The sequence below is a fragment of the Neolamprologus brichardi genome, chromosome 23 (assembly GCF_056152115.1).
Source record: "Neolamprologus brichardi isolate AB-2024 chromosome 23, ASM5615211v1, whole genome shotgun sequence".
NCBI classification, from domain to species: domain Eukaryota; kingdom Metazoa; phylum Chordata; class Actinopteri; order Cichliformes; family Cichlidae; genus Neolamprologus; species Neolamprologus brichardi.
This window is the reverse complement of record NC_142125.1, coordinates 41461594-41480252: the sequence shown is the minus strand read 5'-3', so window position 1 is coordinate 41480252 and position 18659 is coordinate 41461594. Positions and strand designations below refer to the sequence as shown.

At 44.5% G+C, this 18659-nt stretch overlaps 1 protein-coding gene and 1 long non-coding RNA gene across 2 annotated transcripts; both read left to right on the top strand.

Moving 5' to 3' along the window:
- The first annotated feature begins 1634 nt into the window (after positions 1-1634).
- LOC148096483 (uncharacterized) lies at positions 1635-5503 on the top strand. The gene is made up of 3 exons (XR_015717162.1): positions 1635-1801; positions 4175-4348; positions 5024-5503. It is a non-coding gene; the product is annotated as an uncharacterized LOC148096483 (long non-coding RNA).
- A 2816-nt stretch (positions 5504-8319) lies between these two features.
- LOC148096482 (dynein axonemal heavy chain 5-like) lies at positions 8320-15971 on the top strand. The gene is made up of 9 exons (XM_087835631.1): positions 8320-8545; positions 8911-9011; positions 10968-11156; positions 11224-11298; positions 11415-11504; positions 14379-14450; positions 14576-14665; positions 15369-15555; positions 15771-15971. The coding sequence occupies exons 1-9, from the start codon at positions 8320-8322 to the stop codon at positions 15938-15940; spliced, it is 1200 nt and encodes a 399-aa protein (XP_087691757.1). The 3' UTR covers positions 15941-15971.
- Positions 15972-18659: the final 2688 nt, after the last annotated feature.

Here is an 18659-nt window from a genome sequence, read left to right as displayed (position 1 = left end):
CAAACTGCTAACTGGGGAATTTCAGGCCATCTATGGATCATTTTTGCTAACTGTTTATTCAGCTTAGGCTCACAGGGCTGCAGCCTGTGCCCTAGCTGTCATAGGGCAAGAGGCGTGGTCCACCTGCACAGGTGAGCAGTCCATCACAGGGCCAACAGAGAGAGACAGAGAAGCACTCTCTCACATCCACACCTACAGCCAATTTAGAAGCACCAATGAACCTAAGCAGCATTTCATTGGACTGTGGGAGAACATCCAACCTCCACAGAAAGGCCCAGCTGACCAACAAGCTTCAACCTACAACCTTCTTGCTTTAAGGCACTAGTGCGAACCACTTTTCCCCATTTCAGCCCAAATCCTGCATCTTCCTGTTTCTGACTCCAGGCCAGCTCCACTAACACTTTCTCATCAGACACTGCCACCTAGTGAAGGAAGTTTTAGTTCCATTTGAAGCTTCAGATTACAGTTAGTTCCTTTACAAAGAGGTGGAGGTGGTGGGCCCACAGCACCATCATCACTGAGTGCCATAGGACACTTAACATTTGTTTCCATATGCTGGGAACTTCCTGTTGTTCCAAGGAGGACTGGAAAATGTCTGAAAATCTCCCAGTCAGTTCCTCACAGCACACTTCAATCATTTCCCTCCCACAGCATCAGGACCAGGGCTTTTTCTCTCTTTGGTCCCACTAAGAGATTTCCACACAAACACCCCATCAGTGGGACTCTCAGAGCTACCAGCCCTTTGCTACAATCACAAAGCTCTTCATTGAAATCAATGATATCAAAGCTGGAATCAAATGAGTCCAAGTCTTCTGCTGATTCAGCATCACATTCATCTTTGCTCCTTGTTCTGCATCCCCACCATGGACTTCATTCCTTTCCAAGCCAGCCTTGAGTGTCCTTTATTCAGCTCATCCTCTGCTTTACTTTTACACCTGATTTTAGCTGCTTTATCTCTCTTTCAACAAGTTTCTGTGCCTCAATCTTTTTCTTCTCTCCCTCATAACAAGACAGCTTCTTCTGCCTGAGAACATGTTGGAGTGATTTACTAATCCAGGGCTGCTTATTGGGGAAAATACTTCCTGTTTCCAAAGTAATCCCCATTTTTCCCAGAAAGAAATGTCAGTAGAAATCGATGATCTAAGTGAGAACATGAGCCTTTAAAAAGTCCCAGTGGGTGCAGTCAAAGCAGTCCCTCAGTCCCAGTATAGAGTCTTTGGTCCAGACTGGAACAACTGTGTGCCCAGTTTGAGCTCTCTTCAGTGCTGTGACCTGACAGACCCAGAGGGGCCATCACATCACATTTAGAAGCTCCCCTAATGGAGCCACAACACATGTCCAATACTTAGTCTGTCTTGTTGGACCAACTGGAAGAAATGATTCAAGGACTTAGTCACAGAACAGAGATTCAAATCTCCAAAATCTAACTGGCTGCATCAGGACATATAGTCTGAAACTCTGCACAGTTTCCTGTTTGAAGCTGCTTCCTGTTGGCTTCAGCTGTTTGGAGTTTCCATTTTCTAAACTTCTACATTCTGAACCTTCTTCAGCTCTGAACAGATGATGAAACACTGAATGATTTCAAGCACTTTGTCTAATAAACTTACATCTTTCATTCTTTACACAGATTGGAGCGCTGTGGTTTGTCAAAGATCAGCTGTGATTATCTGGCAGCAGCACTGAAGTCCAACCCCTCCCATCTGAGAGAGCTGGACCTGTACTTCAACAACCTGCAGGATCCAGGAGTGAAGCATCTGTGTGGTTTCCTGGAGAGTCCAGGATGTAAACTTGAAACTCTGAGGTCAGTCAGCATGTTTTAGTTGTGCTGAGATGAATATGATGTGAAAGTTGTGCTGACACTAAACTGCAGACATCAGGCTGATATTATACTGATCCACACTGAGGATCTTCATGGTAAAGACTGTTTACTTCTTCTCTGGTTTAGTCCATTGACTGCAGCAGAACAATGTTCACATTTCAAACCTTCAAAGAAGAAGAAAAATCCTCCACTGGAAAATTCACTGTGAAACTCTCAAACTCTTCATTCCACCTTAAAGTCTGTCTGACACTGAAATCCAAAGCAAAATGTCCGTTTGCTTTACAGACAGCAGTCCAACACAAACATACACACATCATTCAAAACACAGTCCAACATCCAAATCTCCTCCACTGCCAGCATGAATGATGGGAAAGAGAAGGAGGAACACTCTGACATTCAGGGTTAGAATGAGTTTCATAAAGCAGACTGTGAAGATCAAAGCTGCATTAGAAAGCTTACATGAATGAATGAGTGGACAGAAGTGGACAGAGATCATCTGAAGCACTTCAAAAGCTTTGAATCAGCACATTTCTCTTTATTCTTTATCAACTCTGTTAGTTTCTCTCAGTTTTCTGTGGAATGAAGCTAACAGCAGGCTAATAAGATGCTGATCAATAGGTTTCTATTAAAGGTTGTAATTTGTATATGAAAAAGTGCTTTGGCTCAGCAGGGATCAGCTTACAGGTAGAATACAGCTGCTGGATGGGATTAGCATGTCATAGCTATCTACCAAACTGCTAACTGGGGAATTTCAGGCAATCTATGGATCATTTTTGCTAACTGTTTATTCAGCTTAGGCTCACAGGGCTGCAGCCTGTGCCCTAGCTGTCATAGGGCAAGAGGCGTGGTCCACCTGCACAGGTGAGCAGTCCATCACAGGGCCAACAGAGAGACAGAGAAGCACTCTCTCACATCCACACCTACAGCCAATTTAGAAGCACCAATGAACCTAAGCAGCATTTCATTGGACTGTGGGAGAACATCCAACCTCCACAGAAAGGCCCAGCTGACCAACAAGCTTCAACCTACAACCTTCTTGCTTTAAGGCACTAGTGCGAACCACTTTTCCCCATTTCAGCCCAAATCCTGCATCTTCCTGTTTCTGACTCCAGGCCAGCTCCACTAACACTTTCTCATCAGACACTGCCACCTAGTGGAGGAAGTCTTAGTTCCATTTGAAGCTTCAGATTACAGTTAGTTCCTTTACAAAGAGGTGGAGGTGGTGGGGCCACAGCACCATCATCACTGAGTGCCATAGGACACTTAACCTTTGTTTCCATATGCTGGGAACTTCCTGTTGTTCCAAGGAGGACTGGAAAATGTGTGAAAATCTCCCAGTCAGTTCCTCACAGCACACTTCAATCATTTCCCTCCCACAGCATCAGGACCAGGGCTTTTTCTCTCTTTGGTCCCACTAAGAGATTTCCACACAAACACCTCATCAGTGGGACTCTCAGAGCTACCAGCCCTTTGCTACAATCACAAAGCTCTTCATTGAAATCAATGATATCAAAGCTGGAATCAAATGAGTCCAAGTCTTCTGCTGATTCAGCATCACATTCATCTTTGCTCCTTGTTCTGCATCCCCACCATGGACTTCATTCCTTTCCAAGCCAGCCTTGAGTGTCCTTTATTCAGCTCATCCTCTGCTTTACTTTTACACCTGATTTTAGCTGCTTTATCTCTCTTTCAACAAGTTTCTGTGCCTCAATCTTTTTCTTCTCTCCCTCATAACAAGACAGCTTCTTCTGCCTGAGAACATGTTGGAGTGATTTACTAATCCAGGGCTGCTTATTGGGGAAAATACTTCCTGTTTCCAAAGTAATCCCCATTTTTCCCAGAAAGAAATGTCAGTAGAAATCGATGATCTAAGTGAGAACATGAGCCTTTAAAAAGTCCCAGTGGGTGCAGTCAAAGCAGTCCCTCAGTCCCAGTATAGAGTCTTTGGTCCAGACTGGAACAACTGTGTGCCCAGTTTGAGCTCTCTTCAGTGCTGTGACCTGACAGACCCAGAGGGGCCATCACATCACATTTAGAAGCTCCCCTAATGGAGCCACAACACATGTCCAATACTTAGTCTGTCTTGTTGGACCAACTGGAAGAAATGATTCAAGGACTTAGTCACAGAACAGAGATTCAAATCTCCAAAATCCAACTGGCTGCATCAGGACATATAGTCTGAAACTCTGCACAGTTTCCTGTTTGAAGCTGCTTCCTGTTGGCTTCAGCTGTTTGGAGTTTCCATTTTCTAAACTTCTACATTCTGAACCTTCTTCAGCTCTGAACAGATGATGAAACACTGAATGATTTCAAGCACTTTGTCTAATAAACTTACATCTTTCATTCTTTATACAGGTTGTGGCGCTGTGGTTTGTCAAAGATCAGCTGTGATTATCTGGCAGCAGCACTGAAGTCCAACCCCTCCCATCTGAGACAGCTGGTCCTGAGAGGAAACCACCTGAACGATCCAGATGTGAAGCAGCTGTCTGATCTTCAGCAGAGTCCAGACTACAGACTGGAGACTCTGAGGTCAGTAGAGTGATGGAGTGAGTGGGTGGTTCTGTCAGCAGTATTGTACTAAACACAGTCAGTATGAAACAAAGATCCAGTGTTTCCTGTAAAGCTGCAGCTTCTCAGTGAAGCTGTGAGAGGAGAACGGTGACAGGCTTCAGGATTAGACACAAACACTTCTTGTTTCTCACCTTTATGGTCACCATAGTAACGGCTGACACGCTCTGATCAAACACTGTCAACAGCCAATCAGCTCTCTGAACAAAGCAGCACGCAGACCAATGACTGCATTCATTTCCAAGTTTAAAGCAGTGAAGAACACAGTCTGTAGGTGAGGAAGAATTTAGTGAGAGCAGATGTTTGGATGGAATTCCTCCAGTTAACAGCTGGAACCGTCCATCTGGATTGTTGGGCTTGTTGTTGGGGTTCCTACAGAGCTCAGAGTGGACACACCAAGGTTCTTCTAATGAATGAAAGTCCAAACTCAAACTAGGAGGGAAAAACATTTTCAGCAACTTCAATAAAAATCCAAAGATTAGAAAAAGTGAAGCAACAATGAGTCCTAGTACAGTCCCAGCACTGAAGTCCCTGCTGCTCTTTATACTGGATGTGCTGCATCACTGACTGACAGCTGATGAAGAGTCTCTGGAAACACTCGTTTATCTCCTCTGCTCTTCCTCCTTCTCTCTGCAGGTGGAGCTGATGATGGTAAACAGGACGGTGTGTGTGCTGAGAGAGGAGCAGCTGTGTCCTGATGATCCAGAGAGGTTGAAGCAGCAGCAGCTTGTGTGTAGAGACGCTCTGACTGGGCCATGTTACTGGGAGGTGGAGAGGAGAGCTTCATCCAGCAGTGACTGACAGAGGAATGAAGTGCAGATGACTGTCAGTGCTGCAGAGTGAACTGCTCTGAGAACAGCTCCACTGTCAGACACAATGTAGAGTCCAGCATCAGCCCTGTGTGTCCCTCTGGATCTGACAGAGGATCATCAGTGTATCTGGACTGCTCTGCTGCTGCTCTGTCCTTCTACAGTCTCTGCACAGTCTCTGTCTCACTCTGGAAAGATTTTACAACTTGTTGTAATTACAGAACATTAATATAATATTCAAACATGTGATCTTCTCTTTATTTCTGAATCTTTACCAAATAAAGAAAAACCAAACTAACAAACAGAACCTGTCGTGTCCTTTTTCACCACATCTGTGAATCTTTTCTGTGTTTTTCCTCTTTTCTTCCTTCCTGCAGCTCCATCTTCATCATTCTGTGTCCAGTATATGTGAACATGTCCAAAGCATCTGAGCCTCATGTTACCCGTTTGTGTGAGTTACGCCTGTCGTTGTGTTGTGGTGTATAAATAAGGGGCAGGAGACAGCGCTGGATCTCTGAGTTCTTTACTGTCAATTTCTGCAACATCTGCAATATATAGAAATGCAAACCTGTGAGCTGTGTGTGTTGTGCGTCTGCTCGGCCACCTCTCCTCCGGCCATGCTGGAAGCAGCTGTGCGTTTGACAGTTTTATCGACTCTACAATAATCGAACAAATTAAATGTTCAAAAATATCAACTTAAGCACTTCAAAGTCAACAAAAAGCTTAAAACAATTAAATAATATTTCACTGAAAAAACAACAGCTCATAAGAACGATACACAAAATAATACAGAAACAAACAAATCAAACTTATTAACCAGGATCCAATGTTTTTGTCACAAACACTGAATCAGCTGATTCACTCTTTATGTTTCTGAGTTTGTTTTGTGATTATAGTTCTGGTTTCTGTTTCTGTGTCTTCACTGTGTCCCACGTCTCCTTACTTTGGACTCTGTGTTATATTTCCTGTTTTACTTTGACAGTCCTGTGTTACTGTTTCCTGTCTCGTGTGTGTAATTGGTCCCAGCTGTGTTTCCCTCCTGTCTCCCGTTCCCTGATTACTAAACTGCGTCCACGCCGCCGGCGCTCCTCTCCACAGCTGGATTCCAGGATTTCAGAGCATCCAGCTGTGGTGAGTGATGGAGACACTTTCTCTGCTCCCTCAGTAATCAGGACAGTTTATTGAACATCAGAGAACATAAAGGACTGTTTTTCACCTGCCCGTTCTGAACCTGGACATTAAAGACTGCTGGCTTCAAGGACATTAATCCCAGTGTCAGCCAGCCAATAACAGCCTGTGTTTTTCAGCTCTTTAGGAGTCAGAAATGAGAAAGACACAGACTGCTAACCTCTCCCTGCAGGAAATAAGCTCCGCCTCTTCCTTTCCTGTATATGAGTGATTTGATTCTGACATGAGACACAATGAGTTTTCTGTTTATTGTGACTTAAAGCGAGCAGCAAAGACACTAAACTGTGTGTTTCCAGCTGAAGCTGCTTTTTGTGTTGCTCCCACAATACTGTCTAAAACAGTCAGTGAGGAAAACTCAGTTTCTGCTTCCAAGCTCATTGTGAGAGGGCACATTGTGTTCCTGCAAGTGCTGATTTTGTCTGCATCCCTGAGTTTAGTGAGCTGCCTCCAAGGACTTGTGAAACCCAGTGTGTTAAGGCTGCATCTCCCAGATGTTTCCACCTTTCCAGCACAGACGATAAATGTTCCCACAAAGGCTCAGCCAAAGACTGTTTGATTTTCTGAGTGTTGGCCTCAAGAGATTGCTCAGTGAGCACCTGAGTGTTTCTGGGACATCGGACACTAACTGGAACTTCAAGTCTGGTTCTGAAGCTGCACATGCAAAGACTGTTTCTGGTTGTAGAGACCTGGCTGTTCCAGGGATTGTAACCTCCCCAGGGCCTCCCCAGAGGCTGAGCTGCTGACCTCAGCTGACTCTGGAGCCTTGAAGGTAACTAAGTTTGCACCGCTCGGGTGAGCCATCTCAGCTGCAACAGCCTCCACAGAGAGCTCACGCAAGCTTACCCAGCCTGCTGAGGATTTTATGCTGCTGCAGCCCAAAAGGCATCCTGAGCTGGCTGACTGCCACCCACAGCTTCAGCTGCCTCAGCCAGGGGTCTCCACACCTGCTGGCCCTGCATCTGCTCTGACTGGGGGCTCCGGAGAGCCGCGCCAGCCATCCATCTCTGCTGGGGTTCCTGTTTGAGAATGTAGGAGTGTAAACTTCAAATATCTGCTCGGTTTGTCAAGATATCACATATTTGCAAAAGTGCTCTGACGTTTTTGGAGACGTCTGTTACCCACCGTCTTGATAGCTAACCGGGAGGTCGAGGGTCATTAGAGCCGGCGAGAACAGCGGACTCCCGGCACATCGTTTTTGGACCCCCACGGCCTTTGGCTATTCAGGTTTAAACATGATATATAAGTCACTTAGATAACGTAAACATGTTATCGTTTGGCTTTTTTCAGTGTTGTTTGTTTGGTTTGGCTGAAGTTACAGTTTTCACACAGCTGAATAAACGTCAAACAGAAAAGTGATTAAACAGAAGTGTGAGACGGTCGAGAGTTTACTCCAGTGTCCTGTTATATTTTAGATAGCAAGGAGCAGACGGCTGAGTTTATTAAACTCCACCGAGACAGCGGTGACGCGGCTCTGAAGGCCAGACCGTCACAGCCGCTCACTTCCCGCCTACCCGACCTTTGGAGGACCCGGCCCACGTAGACCTTGAAGGCCGGGTCCTCAGGAGGATGCAGCCTGTGAATTTGGACACGCCATGACACATGATGTTCTACAGCTGATGTGTTTAAATGAGCTCTACAGGTGAACAGACTTATTAACGTTAGCAGCATAATAAACTGTCCTGTCACTGAAGGTGTCTGCCCAACAAGGACGTGGTGCTGAATGCATCCAGACCCCTGCTGACTGTCTTTGCAGCTTCGGTCAAAGGTACAGTGTCCACTGTGACCCTGAGAGCAGGATACAGCCAGAGGTGAGTCAGCAGTTACAAACTAAATGCTGCTGACATGAATCAAACTGCTGGATAAGCCACTGGTCATGAAAATGGCACCTTTCTGTTGGTTTTTGAGATTACTGAGAATATTTGAATTGTGACTCAGATGGCAGATCCAGGCTCTCAGCCTCCAGCTGAAACTTCCAGTCCTCCCCCAGCCAGAAGCTCTGATGCTGGGCTGAGAGACTTTGATCCTTCCCTGGATCCAGAAATCCAGGAGGGAGAAGGAGAACAGGACCTCCTTCCTGATCTGGAGATGCCTGAGGGAAAGAAAGATGGAGCAGACAGAGCTTTGAACAAATCCAAACCTCCTGAGCTTCACCTCCACAAAGGTGCAGACACTGATGCACAGATTCACATGTGACACCTGCAGCGTCCAGCTTGTGCCACTGACATTATCTCCACTCTGATACAAGCCTCATTCACTCGCTCACACACGTTCATACGATCACCTTTTCCTCACAGTCACACACATGAATGTAATGAGGGGAACTCGGGGTTCACTGTCATTCCTCAGGATACTTTGATATGCAGACTGGAGGCTCTGTGGATGAAACCACCGACTGTCTGAACCACTCTGAAGTGTTCATGATGGACTTCATCCTGATGAACACTACAATACTTGTTAGAGGCCTTTTATATGTAATAATATTCTTTTCCATTAAAGCTCTGAACATTCTCACTCTTTCTTGACCAGGTGTGACAGGTGAAGGACACCGGCGAATAGGAGGACAGAACCTGAGAGCCATTAGTCACATGACTTCAGCTGCTGCTGCCTCACCAACCACTGGCCCCTCGGTGAGTCTAGAGTTACAGCAGTGACCACAGGAAGTGCACACGTGTGATCTAAAGCTACATGTGGGCCTGTGACCATCAGTCTTCTCACTGTGGTAGACGGGTTTGTGAGTCCCTGTGATGCTGGGAGTGTCCAGGACAGTCGCTCCTGATCGGGTCTCTCATGGAAAGCTGGTCCCAGGAATTCCTGGAAAATTCCTCCACAAAAGAGAACTGGGAACATAAGTGCAGAGTGACAGAGGTGCTCAGCAACCCTGCTGTTATATGGGAATATAACCAGAATAGTCGGCAACCACTTGAGTTAAGTTAGCCAAAGAGATGCGACTCAGACTGACTTCATCATGTTGGCAACGTGTCTGCATTGATAAATTCCAGTTATTCACAAATCAGAGAATAATTCCAGTCATTCAGAGACAGATTGTGATTGTTTGGAGGATGTAATCGTTTCCCTTCAGGGAGCGTGTTGGACGCTCAGTGTCCGGGTGATTAGCTGGCTGATGCAACTACTTAGAATCAGTTTGTGAATATGAAGAAAATCAGTGCAGTCACTGGACAAACTCTGATTCTTCCTAGTTTCACTCTTGTTTCAGTCCAGTGTGACTGAGGTGGTAAAAAATGATGGGAGGAGGTGATCTGACTTTTAGCCACACAGCTGTCTGCTAGAGAAAAAGCCTTTGTGCACAACTTTCTTAAAGGCAAACGGCACCATGTTCACTGCAGCTGCAGCAAACGCAGCAAAGAGTGAAAGTTGGACTGAGAATGTTGTGACTGTTTCATGAGAAAGAGCAGGGAAAACAACCATCACACACCCAGACACAGTGCTGGGATTAGAATTAGACTTTAGAGCCAAATGTAGGACAAAAGCTTTAATATGAAAGAGGAAAACCCAACAACAGCCAGAGCATGAAGCTCAAAACTATACCAATCACCAAGAAAGCTGACAGGCCTGTGACACGTCAGAGACGCCGTTCAAATCATAAAGAAGTTGGTTTATTGACAAAATGTAAAAAACCAAAATAATCAAGTCAACCTTCAGTTTAGAGCGAGTCGACCAATCAGGCACAGCAACAGCTCTAGAATAAGCAACAATTTTATGTCTTACAAACAACCTTTCATATACACACATACATATGGCTCATATGCTGTTTAAAAAGGGCTCAAAGACCCAACAGATTACACAAAGTATAAAAATACTTTCATTCAGACAACAGTCAGCTGTGCATGAGACAGAGAGCCGACTACAGTTAGTAACATGGACTCACTTTGTTTCAGACACGACACAAAGTAACACAAAGCCACAAAGAGCAGAAACATCAAAAAGGAGGCAGAGCAGCAGCAACTCTCCATGAGCTGTGAGGCTAACAGCCACCCACACTTCCTGTGATGCATAATGAAAACAACATTAACCTGAAGGATGATAACAACAGAAAGAAGTCTAAGCTAACGTTACACAGCGCTCACACAGCGCTGACTGTACAGGCCTCACACAGCTACGACCTGCATCCACAACACCTGATTCTACTGAACACAAACAAGTTAATGATATATGAGCAATCCAGGGAAGGCTTCCAGGAACGTGAGGATCCAAAGACAGCTCTACAACAGCATCAGTCAGCAACAATGTTACTAATCACTGACTCTTTCATCCTTTTATACTCAATCAAAAAGTGCTGTGTTCACATTTGTTTCTGCTGAAATCCAGAGACTGAAAATGCGTCTTTTTAAAGTTTGAATAAACTGACTGAACTTCTCACGAGTCCAAGCGTGAGGAGCACTTCCCCCCATGACACATCACAGGAGAACGTCTCAGTGGAGGGGGGACAGTAGCTCAGTTTAGGCAGTCACACTCAGAATCGATGCCTCCAGTCAGGGTCAAACGTGGTCCTCAGAAACCTGCAGATGTTTGGGCCAAGCTCTCACTGGTCTCTGCGTCTGTAGACTGAGCTGATGTTTCTCCAGGTGTCTGGTAAAAGGACGATGCTGCTGTCCAATGAGGCGAGGAGAGAAGTAGCCAAACAGGCGAGAGCCGTGAAGGAGGAACGGCGGGCAGCTCTGGATGCCCGACATAAATACCTGATGAGCAGGCTGGCAGACGCCGGCAGCCTGGAGGAGGCGGCGGTGGAAGACGCCATGGTCTCTGATGACAGAGTAAGTTCAGAGACGTGATCCTTCCTCAGAGTTGAACCTTTGAGTCATTAATGTCTGATTCTTCCAGTTCAGTCTGATCCATGAATTCTTTGCTGCAAACGGATCCAAGAAGCTGATTTTCTTCTATCAGGATGTCAAACAGGTAACTTTGATCACATTTCAATGACTGACACATGAAGGTCTAACCGCTCTTCATAATCTGCTGTTTGTTGCACCGTACTTTGTATTCATATCTTTTAATATCTGCCTTTCTCCCAGAGTCTGTCCTCCCGTCAGTCTTCCTTTGTGGACGCATCAAACTCAGCTGTGGCTCAGAGGAAACTCTTCCTCACTACGGGGAACTCTGAGGTTGGCTTCAGCTTTTTATGTTTAGTTCATGTGAGAATCACAGAAAAATGCTGATATGAGTGGAAGGTTCTGCTGGGAAATTGGCAAAGAGCAGATTATTGAACAGCGAGGCAGACAGTTCATTTCAGTGATGCCAGTTTATTAGAAACGAGGACTGTGGGGCTGCTGGAAGTCAGGACGGCCGTTCTCTGGATAAACCTGACAGCTGAGGTGGAGAGCAGGATTTATCCACAGACGGCTTCTTCCAAGCAAATGTCCTGAACACACCTGAGCTGAGGGTTACACAGAAACGTGTCTGAAAGCACGAGCCTGGATCAGACTCGAGGACTCAGAGCTGTGTGACGTCACATTGATCCACCTCTCGGGGTTTTTGTGTTCTGATGTATCTGATTTCTCTTTAAGCTCCAAACAATCCCGAGCCTACGATTCATCATTGTCCTGTTCAGAGATGATGAGCCTGAGCGTGTTTGTGTTTCCATGGATCAAACTGTGCTGCTTTGTTTGGTTAACGAGGTGATTAAAGTCTTTGAGCAAACACTGGATGACTGACAGCTGCAGGCTGAACATCAGGAGGTTGAGAGGCCGAAGTCTGAGGAGCTCAAAGCTCCACAAACACTTATTCACAGAAAAAAGGACTACAAACATGGAGGAGCAGCAATCCGAACATGAGCTAAAGGCTACATGCTAATAACATTTCCCCTGGATGTAGTTTTAACAGGATCATGAATGATGAAGGATTTAAAGTCAGTTCCAGCCTGAGTCGGTGCCGTGTTGGCAGCTCTGATATGCAGAAACGTTCAAACATGGGACAGGAATAAAAACACTCCTGTGACGTCAGAGTTTATGAATGATGACAAACTGTTGCTTGTTTTTAGAAACTTTGTTGATGCTTAAAATGATCAGGAAATAAAAGCTGAATAGATCCACTTCAAACAGGAGAAGCTTTCCAGTTTGCATCAGCTGGGAAACTCGCTCATATCCAGTGTTGGGCAAGTTACTTTCAAACAGTCATTCAAAATTGATTAAGTAATTAATTATAGTTACTAATTACTTCTTCAAAAAAGTAACTTAGTAACTGAGTGACAAGTTTCTAGATGTAATTAATTACTAGGAAAAGTAACTATTGTGTTACTTTAAAAATACCCTCTGGGCTCCAGGGTATAATCGGCCATTGTGAACTCCTTTTGTCAGGGTCCTGGGTCGCAGCGTTTTGTGTTTCCTTTTGGTTTCATCTTGTGTTTGGTGTTTATTCTGATTTTGTTTTAGTTCTTAGGGTTTGGTTCTTATGTTTATTGCTTCCGTGTTTTCTCAGCCCTGCCTGTGTCTGTCCTCTGTGCTCTGTTCGTGTCCTTGTGTTGTAAAACAGTCTGTGTGTTTCCTGTTTTACTTTGAAGGTTTGTGTCTCGTCTTGTGGTTCAGCTGTGCTCCCCTCCTGTGTGTCATCCCCTCATTACCTCGTGTGTATTTATAGTGTGTGTCTGCCTGTGTTGCTTGTGGCGTCGTCTGCATGACTCTGTGTGTCTCCGTGTCCATCGGTGTGTCTCCACGTCTCTCTGCCTTCTTCGTGTCATCTCTGTGTTTCCCTGCTGCCCTCATGTTTTCTGCTTTGTCTGTTAGTTTTTCCCAGTTTAGCTTGATGTTCGCTTCTTCCCTCACCTTTGTTATTTTCACTGTAAATAAATCTCCACTCGCATCTCCACCGCCGTCTGCATCTCGGGTCCTCATTCATTCCACCACACGACTGCTGCCCCAGCCGTGACAACTTTTGATGTTTCCTCTACATTTACCTTTAAAAATTATTTACTTTGCCTTGTTTGGTCTCATTCTTTTCAGCACAACCTCACGTGTCTGAATCTGCAGTTATGTTTTCATTTTGACAAACTGTATTAACACAATTGATCTAAAATCGGACAGAAAACAAAAAAGTTATATTTTTTACTGTAACAACCACGAACATGTTTAACGAATCATTTTCATAACTTTAAATGTAAATATAAATTTGAAAATTATACACACAAGTTTTGCAAACAAAGTTATTTGCAGCCATTTACCTTTTACCCTTTTTTTTAAAAAACCATTAAACTATTTCCAGAACAATCAGCTGTTCTTCAATAAGACGCCACACAAATGATTTGAGCCACTGCAAAATAATAATTAGTGTCCAGTATAAAGGAGAAGATCACAGCCTGATACCTGCAGGTCTGACAGCAGCTCATAAGCAGAGAGTGCTCGCTGCTGTCCTTAGACAGGAAACATGAAACTATTGAGGAACAAACACGCGTATATATTGTTTATCATGACTCTGGTTTTACTGGCCTATCAACACAGTTTATAAACTGGTATATATCACCTTGTTGCTTTGTCTGTAAGTGGTCATGTGATTGTCTTACCACGACTCCTTTATTCTTCCTCAGTCAAACAGCAGCACTCATGCGATTGTTTTGCCCCCTGAGCTCCAGCTGTTGTGCCAAAAAGTGATGGTCTGTCTGCGGGAGCACAGCTGCTTAAAGCTGCAGCGCCCAGATTACTTACAGCTACTTCCTGCAGCTGATATAAGCTGCTGGAAGCTGAACACAGCTTCAACCGTCTGTTTGTTGAAACATAGTAACGCACCGCCCCACATTTTCTTGTTAGTAACTGTAACGGCGTTGTAACGATAGGAATAGTAATTAGATTACTCTTTGCTGAAAAAAGTAGCGCCGTTACTCCCATCACTGGTAACGAGCAGCCTGCAGAGCTCTCCAACCACCCCGTCTTTAAAGCCCATGAAAGGTTTTCCTTTGCATGGTGAACTTTGGTGACAGAGTGCAGAGGAAGTGCTCTGTCTGCGTCACGTTAAAGGAATCTGAACTCCATCACGTTCTGTATTTCCAGCCTTTACTGGGGAAATGTCTGTTCTTCCTGAGAACCACTGAGAAGGCCATAACCACCGCTAACGTGCAGCAGGTCAGTAACTGGTCTGGGTCACCTCCTCACCTGCAAATTTAACAAACTGCACAGACCTCATTGGTTGACTGTGACATGGATGCAGCCAATCATTCTGATCTTCTCGTGCAACCTGATGTTTCCAGGAAGTGAACTTTGGCGTGTTGGACTGCAGCGGCGGCGTCCTGAACAGTCTGGAAAGTCACATCATGTTACCTGCTCTCAGGTCGCAGCAGGTAAAACACCTCCATCCATTCAGGCTTTCACTGAGCACAAAAAGGGAGATGTTTTAAGCTTCCAGTGATCACATGACGCCATATATGAAGACTTTGTTGATGGTGGGAAGGAAGAACTCTCTTTAAACAGGAAGAGACTGAAAGCAAAGAAAGGGGCAAGGAGGGGCAGCCATGAGGGGTCAATCCTGTGAAGAGAAGCCAGTGTAGGAGAAATCTGCTGTTTCTAGTCCCTGTCAGGACTCTTGCTGCAGCATTTTGGATCAACTGAAGGCTTTTCAGGGAGTTTTTAGGACTTCCTGATAATAATGAATTACAGTCGTCCAGCCTGGAAGTAATAAATGCAGGAACTAGTTTTTCAGCGTCACTCTGAGACAGGATATTTCTAACTTTAGAGATGTTGCACAAATGGAAGAAAGCAGTCTTACATATGTGTTTAATCTGTGCGTTGAAGGACATGTCCTGGTCAAACATGACTCCAAGGTTCCTCACAGTGTTACTGGAGGCCACACCTTGGGCTTATCTGTACCTGCTGGTTTCTCTTTGTGGGCTTTGACTGTAGAGCAGCTGTTACATAATGATCCATGAAAAGTCTGATTTGTGTGCAGTGCTCCTCCTGATGCTTTTGGCTGTGAATAAGGTAAAAAGTGAAACAGGAAACACATTAACCTTTGTTGTTATTGCTGACCTTTGACCCTGTGCCCAGTCGTGGGGCTCTGTGCAGGACGGCGCCTCGTGTCCACACGTCCGGTCCTTCCTGTCCTCGGTGGATCAGTTTGTCAGTAATCTGAGCTCAGCCCGACTGAACATGGAGAGAAAGTTGCAGCTGCAGCACGTGGAGCTTCCTGACGCCATCAGCCAGCTGAGCAGCCCTGCAGACTACAGAGCAGCAGGTATGAAGCTCAAGCTGTTCACATCTCACACAAACAATAAGACTGTTGGAAATACAGGAAACATCATTTAAAGCTTTAAAAATCAACTCTCAGCTAAATCAAACCAGTTTATCTGTGGAAGCTGAAGGAAGCATCTGACCTGAGACGATGGCTTCTTTGAAATAATGAGTCCGTGTTCACGTGTGTTTAGAGGAACTCGTGTGTTTCGCTCTCAGCCAATAACAGTGAGCTGGTGGAGCGTCTGGAGGAGGTGTCGACCCTGTGGACCAATCAAATCAAGCAGGTGCTGACGGAGAGCGAGCAGATGAGGAAAGAGGCCGACGACGTCGGGCCGTCGGCCGAGCTGGAGCTCTGGAAGAGCCGCACGGTGACCTTCAACAGGTAGACGCGTCCTCTCAGCTGGATCTCCTGTAGCGTCAGCATTTACAGGTTTCACTTTAAACTCAGTTTATCAAACATGATCTGACGTCTGTGGACAGAAGCTCCTCAGACCTGGAACAGTTTAGTCTCCACTCTGAGACTTCAGGACAAAACCACTTTTACACAATATAACTTTCTGTTCTTTCTCTTTCTGCTCTTTAAAGTTGAAATGTTCCAAAATATTCACGTGTTTGTTTGTTTGTAGAATAGTTTTTAACCCTTTCATGCAGGAATTATGACGACATCAATCAGGATTTATTCTTTAGTATTTTTATTCATCTTTAGGGATGAAAAAAGATTTTTGAACTTCATTTTTTTAAACATGTATTTTTCCATCTTGGTTTGAAGAAATGTTTTGTGCACTTACACTGGCTGACCAGTAGGTGGCAGGTATGGCGCGACACATCAGAGTCCAATGTAGAGGTTTATGTGCAAGTACAACATCAACACTGTGTGTGTGTGTGTGTGTGTGTGTGTGTGTGTGTGTGTGTGTGTGTGTGTGTGTGTGTCTGTGTGTGTATCAGTGAAGCTTCCACAGCGTCAGAGACAAACTGACAAACATGAAGGTGGATGATTGTCAGATTAGAAACAAGTGACTCCATCAGATATTCATCAATGCACAATAATAATTAGAATAAGACATTTATAATAATAAAATGGTCGAATTAAAGTCGATGCAAAGCTACAGTGATGAATGGACATTTGTAATGATTTTGTATAAATGTATTTCCTCCTTTTATTATTTATTAATCGTGTCAAAAGTCTATTTTCCAGAAATGAGACGGATTCAAACTGAGCTCAGGTGTGTTTCAGGTGGAGGGCGTGGAGAAGATCTGTGTTCGCTACCAGACCATCGTCTCCACAACTGAATCCAAGACCTGTGACGTCCTGGATCAGCGCAAACTGGAGGAGATTTCAAGGGGAAACAATAGAATCAGATAAACAGAATAACATACGATACAAAATAGAAAAATACTATCTGTCATTTAGCCTGTATGACAATAATCATTGAATTATACTTTGAATCTCAGTGTTTACGTGAATCCTAGTTTGGTCTTCACAGTATTGGCCAACAATAACAATGATTGATTGGATCATTACTCACATTTCTTTTTTAAAATCAGCTGAGAAAAGATCTCATTTCAGTTTTTCATCAGAGGTGAAGGTCACCGACTGCCAGACAGTCACAGGACTTACAAAGATACAGAAGACTTGATTTTCAGTCTCATGTGCATCCCTGTGCTCTGCTGCCAAAACTGAATCTTGATTTATTTGAAAGTTCTGAAATGATTCTGATCATTCTCCACTTTTATTATTATGGTCTGTGTGTCAGATTGGGCCTGAATATTATTCCAGATATGCTTCCTGACAGAAATCTTCTTCTTTTCTTAATCCTGTGTTTGTGGAGCAGCTTTGTGCTTTCAGTTTCTGTCAAAGTGTGTTAAGAAAACAAAAAAGGCTCCACAGTGTGTTTGTGCTTTGGTGTTTTAATGGTTTCTTCTTCTTTGTAATAATAGAAAAGCTGGTGCTCAGAGGAAGAGGGCGGCTTTACTTGGTGTCAGTGACAGAAATGAAAAGAAGCTGAAATGAGTGAGAAGGACGATGAAGGAAACATCTGTGCTGTGTCTGCTCTGTAAGGAGAATCTCTGTGTTTCTTTGAATTCTTGCACTTTGACTGTCTGCTCTCCTGATAACTGATGATGGAGGAGAAGACATGAAAAACAAAACAGCTGAATAGAAACTACTGACTCTGCAGGACCCGTTGTCCTCAGTCACCATGTTGACCTCAAAAGGTCTCAATCACAAATGTGGTGTTACAGATGTCACCAATTACAAGCCAAATGTTGTGTATTACAAATGTGTTATTATCATGTAATTGTAAGTTTGTGTGCTGTCTTATCATCACATCCTAAAAGAAGAGCTCTTTAACAGCTCAGCAGAGATCAGGTGCTGTTGTTCTTTTGAACACTTCACCTTTTAAAACACTGAAAATGATAAGAAATGAGAGGCAGAGTGAAGAGAAGGGGCTCGACACACATCCTTGGGGAGCCTGTGTTCAGTGTTCTTGTGCTGGAGGTGTTGCTGCCGACCTGTCTGCCGTCTTCCTCTCAGGACATCCAGCAGCCAGTTACACAGCGAGGTGCTGATGCCCAGCAGATCCAGTTTGTGAATGAGTTGCTGGGGAAAGATGGTGTTGAACGCTGAAGTCTGTGAACATCATTCTAACGTATGAGTGTCCAGATGTGTGAGGGCTGAATAAGAGGGCAGTTGAAATGGCATCATCGGTCGAGCGGTTTGAGCGGTATGTGACTGACATGGATCCAGGTTGGAGGGAAGTTTTGATTTGATGCATGACGAAGTGTTCAAAGCTCTTCATAATGATGGAGGTGAGTGGGACCGGACAGTCGTCCTTCATGCAGGAGGGACACGACTACTTCAGCACAGGAATGATGGTGGAGAGTTTGAGGCTTGTGAGAACAACAGCCTGACTCAGTGAAGGATTAAAGATGTCTGTGAAGTATGATTGGACTACAAATGTTCCAACCAACATTCATCAGTCCTATAAATGAGATGCTGATATTCACACAGGTCACTTTTTGATGGGCGGAGCAATGTAATCACGCACTGACTGATTTTACACGTTTGGTTTTTAAATGCTTTTCTTGTTTGTTTCACTACTAATA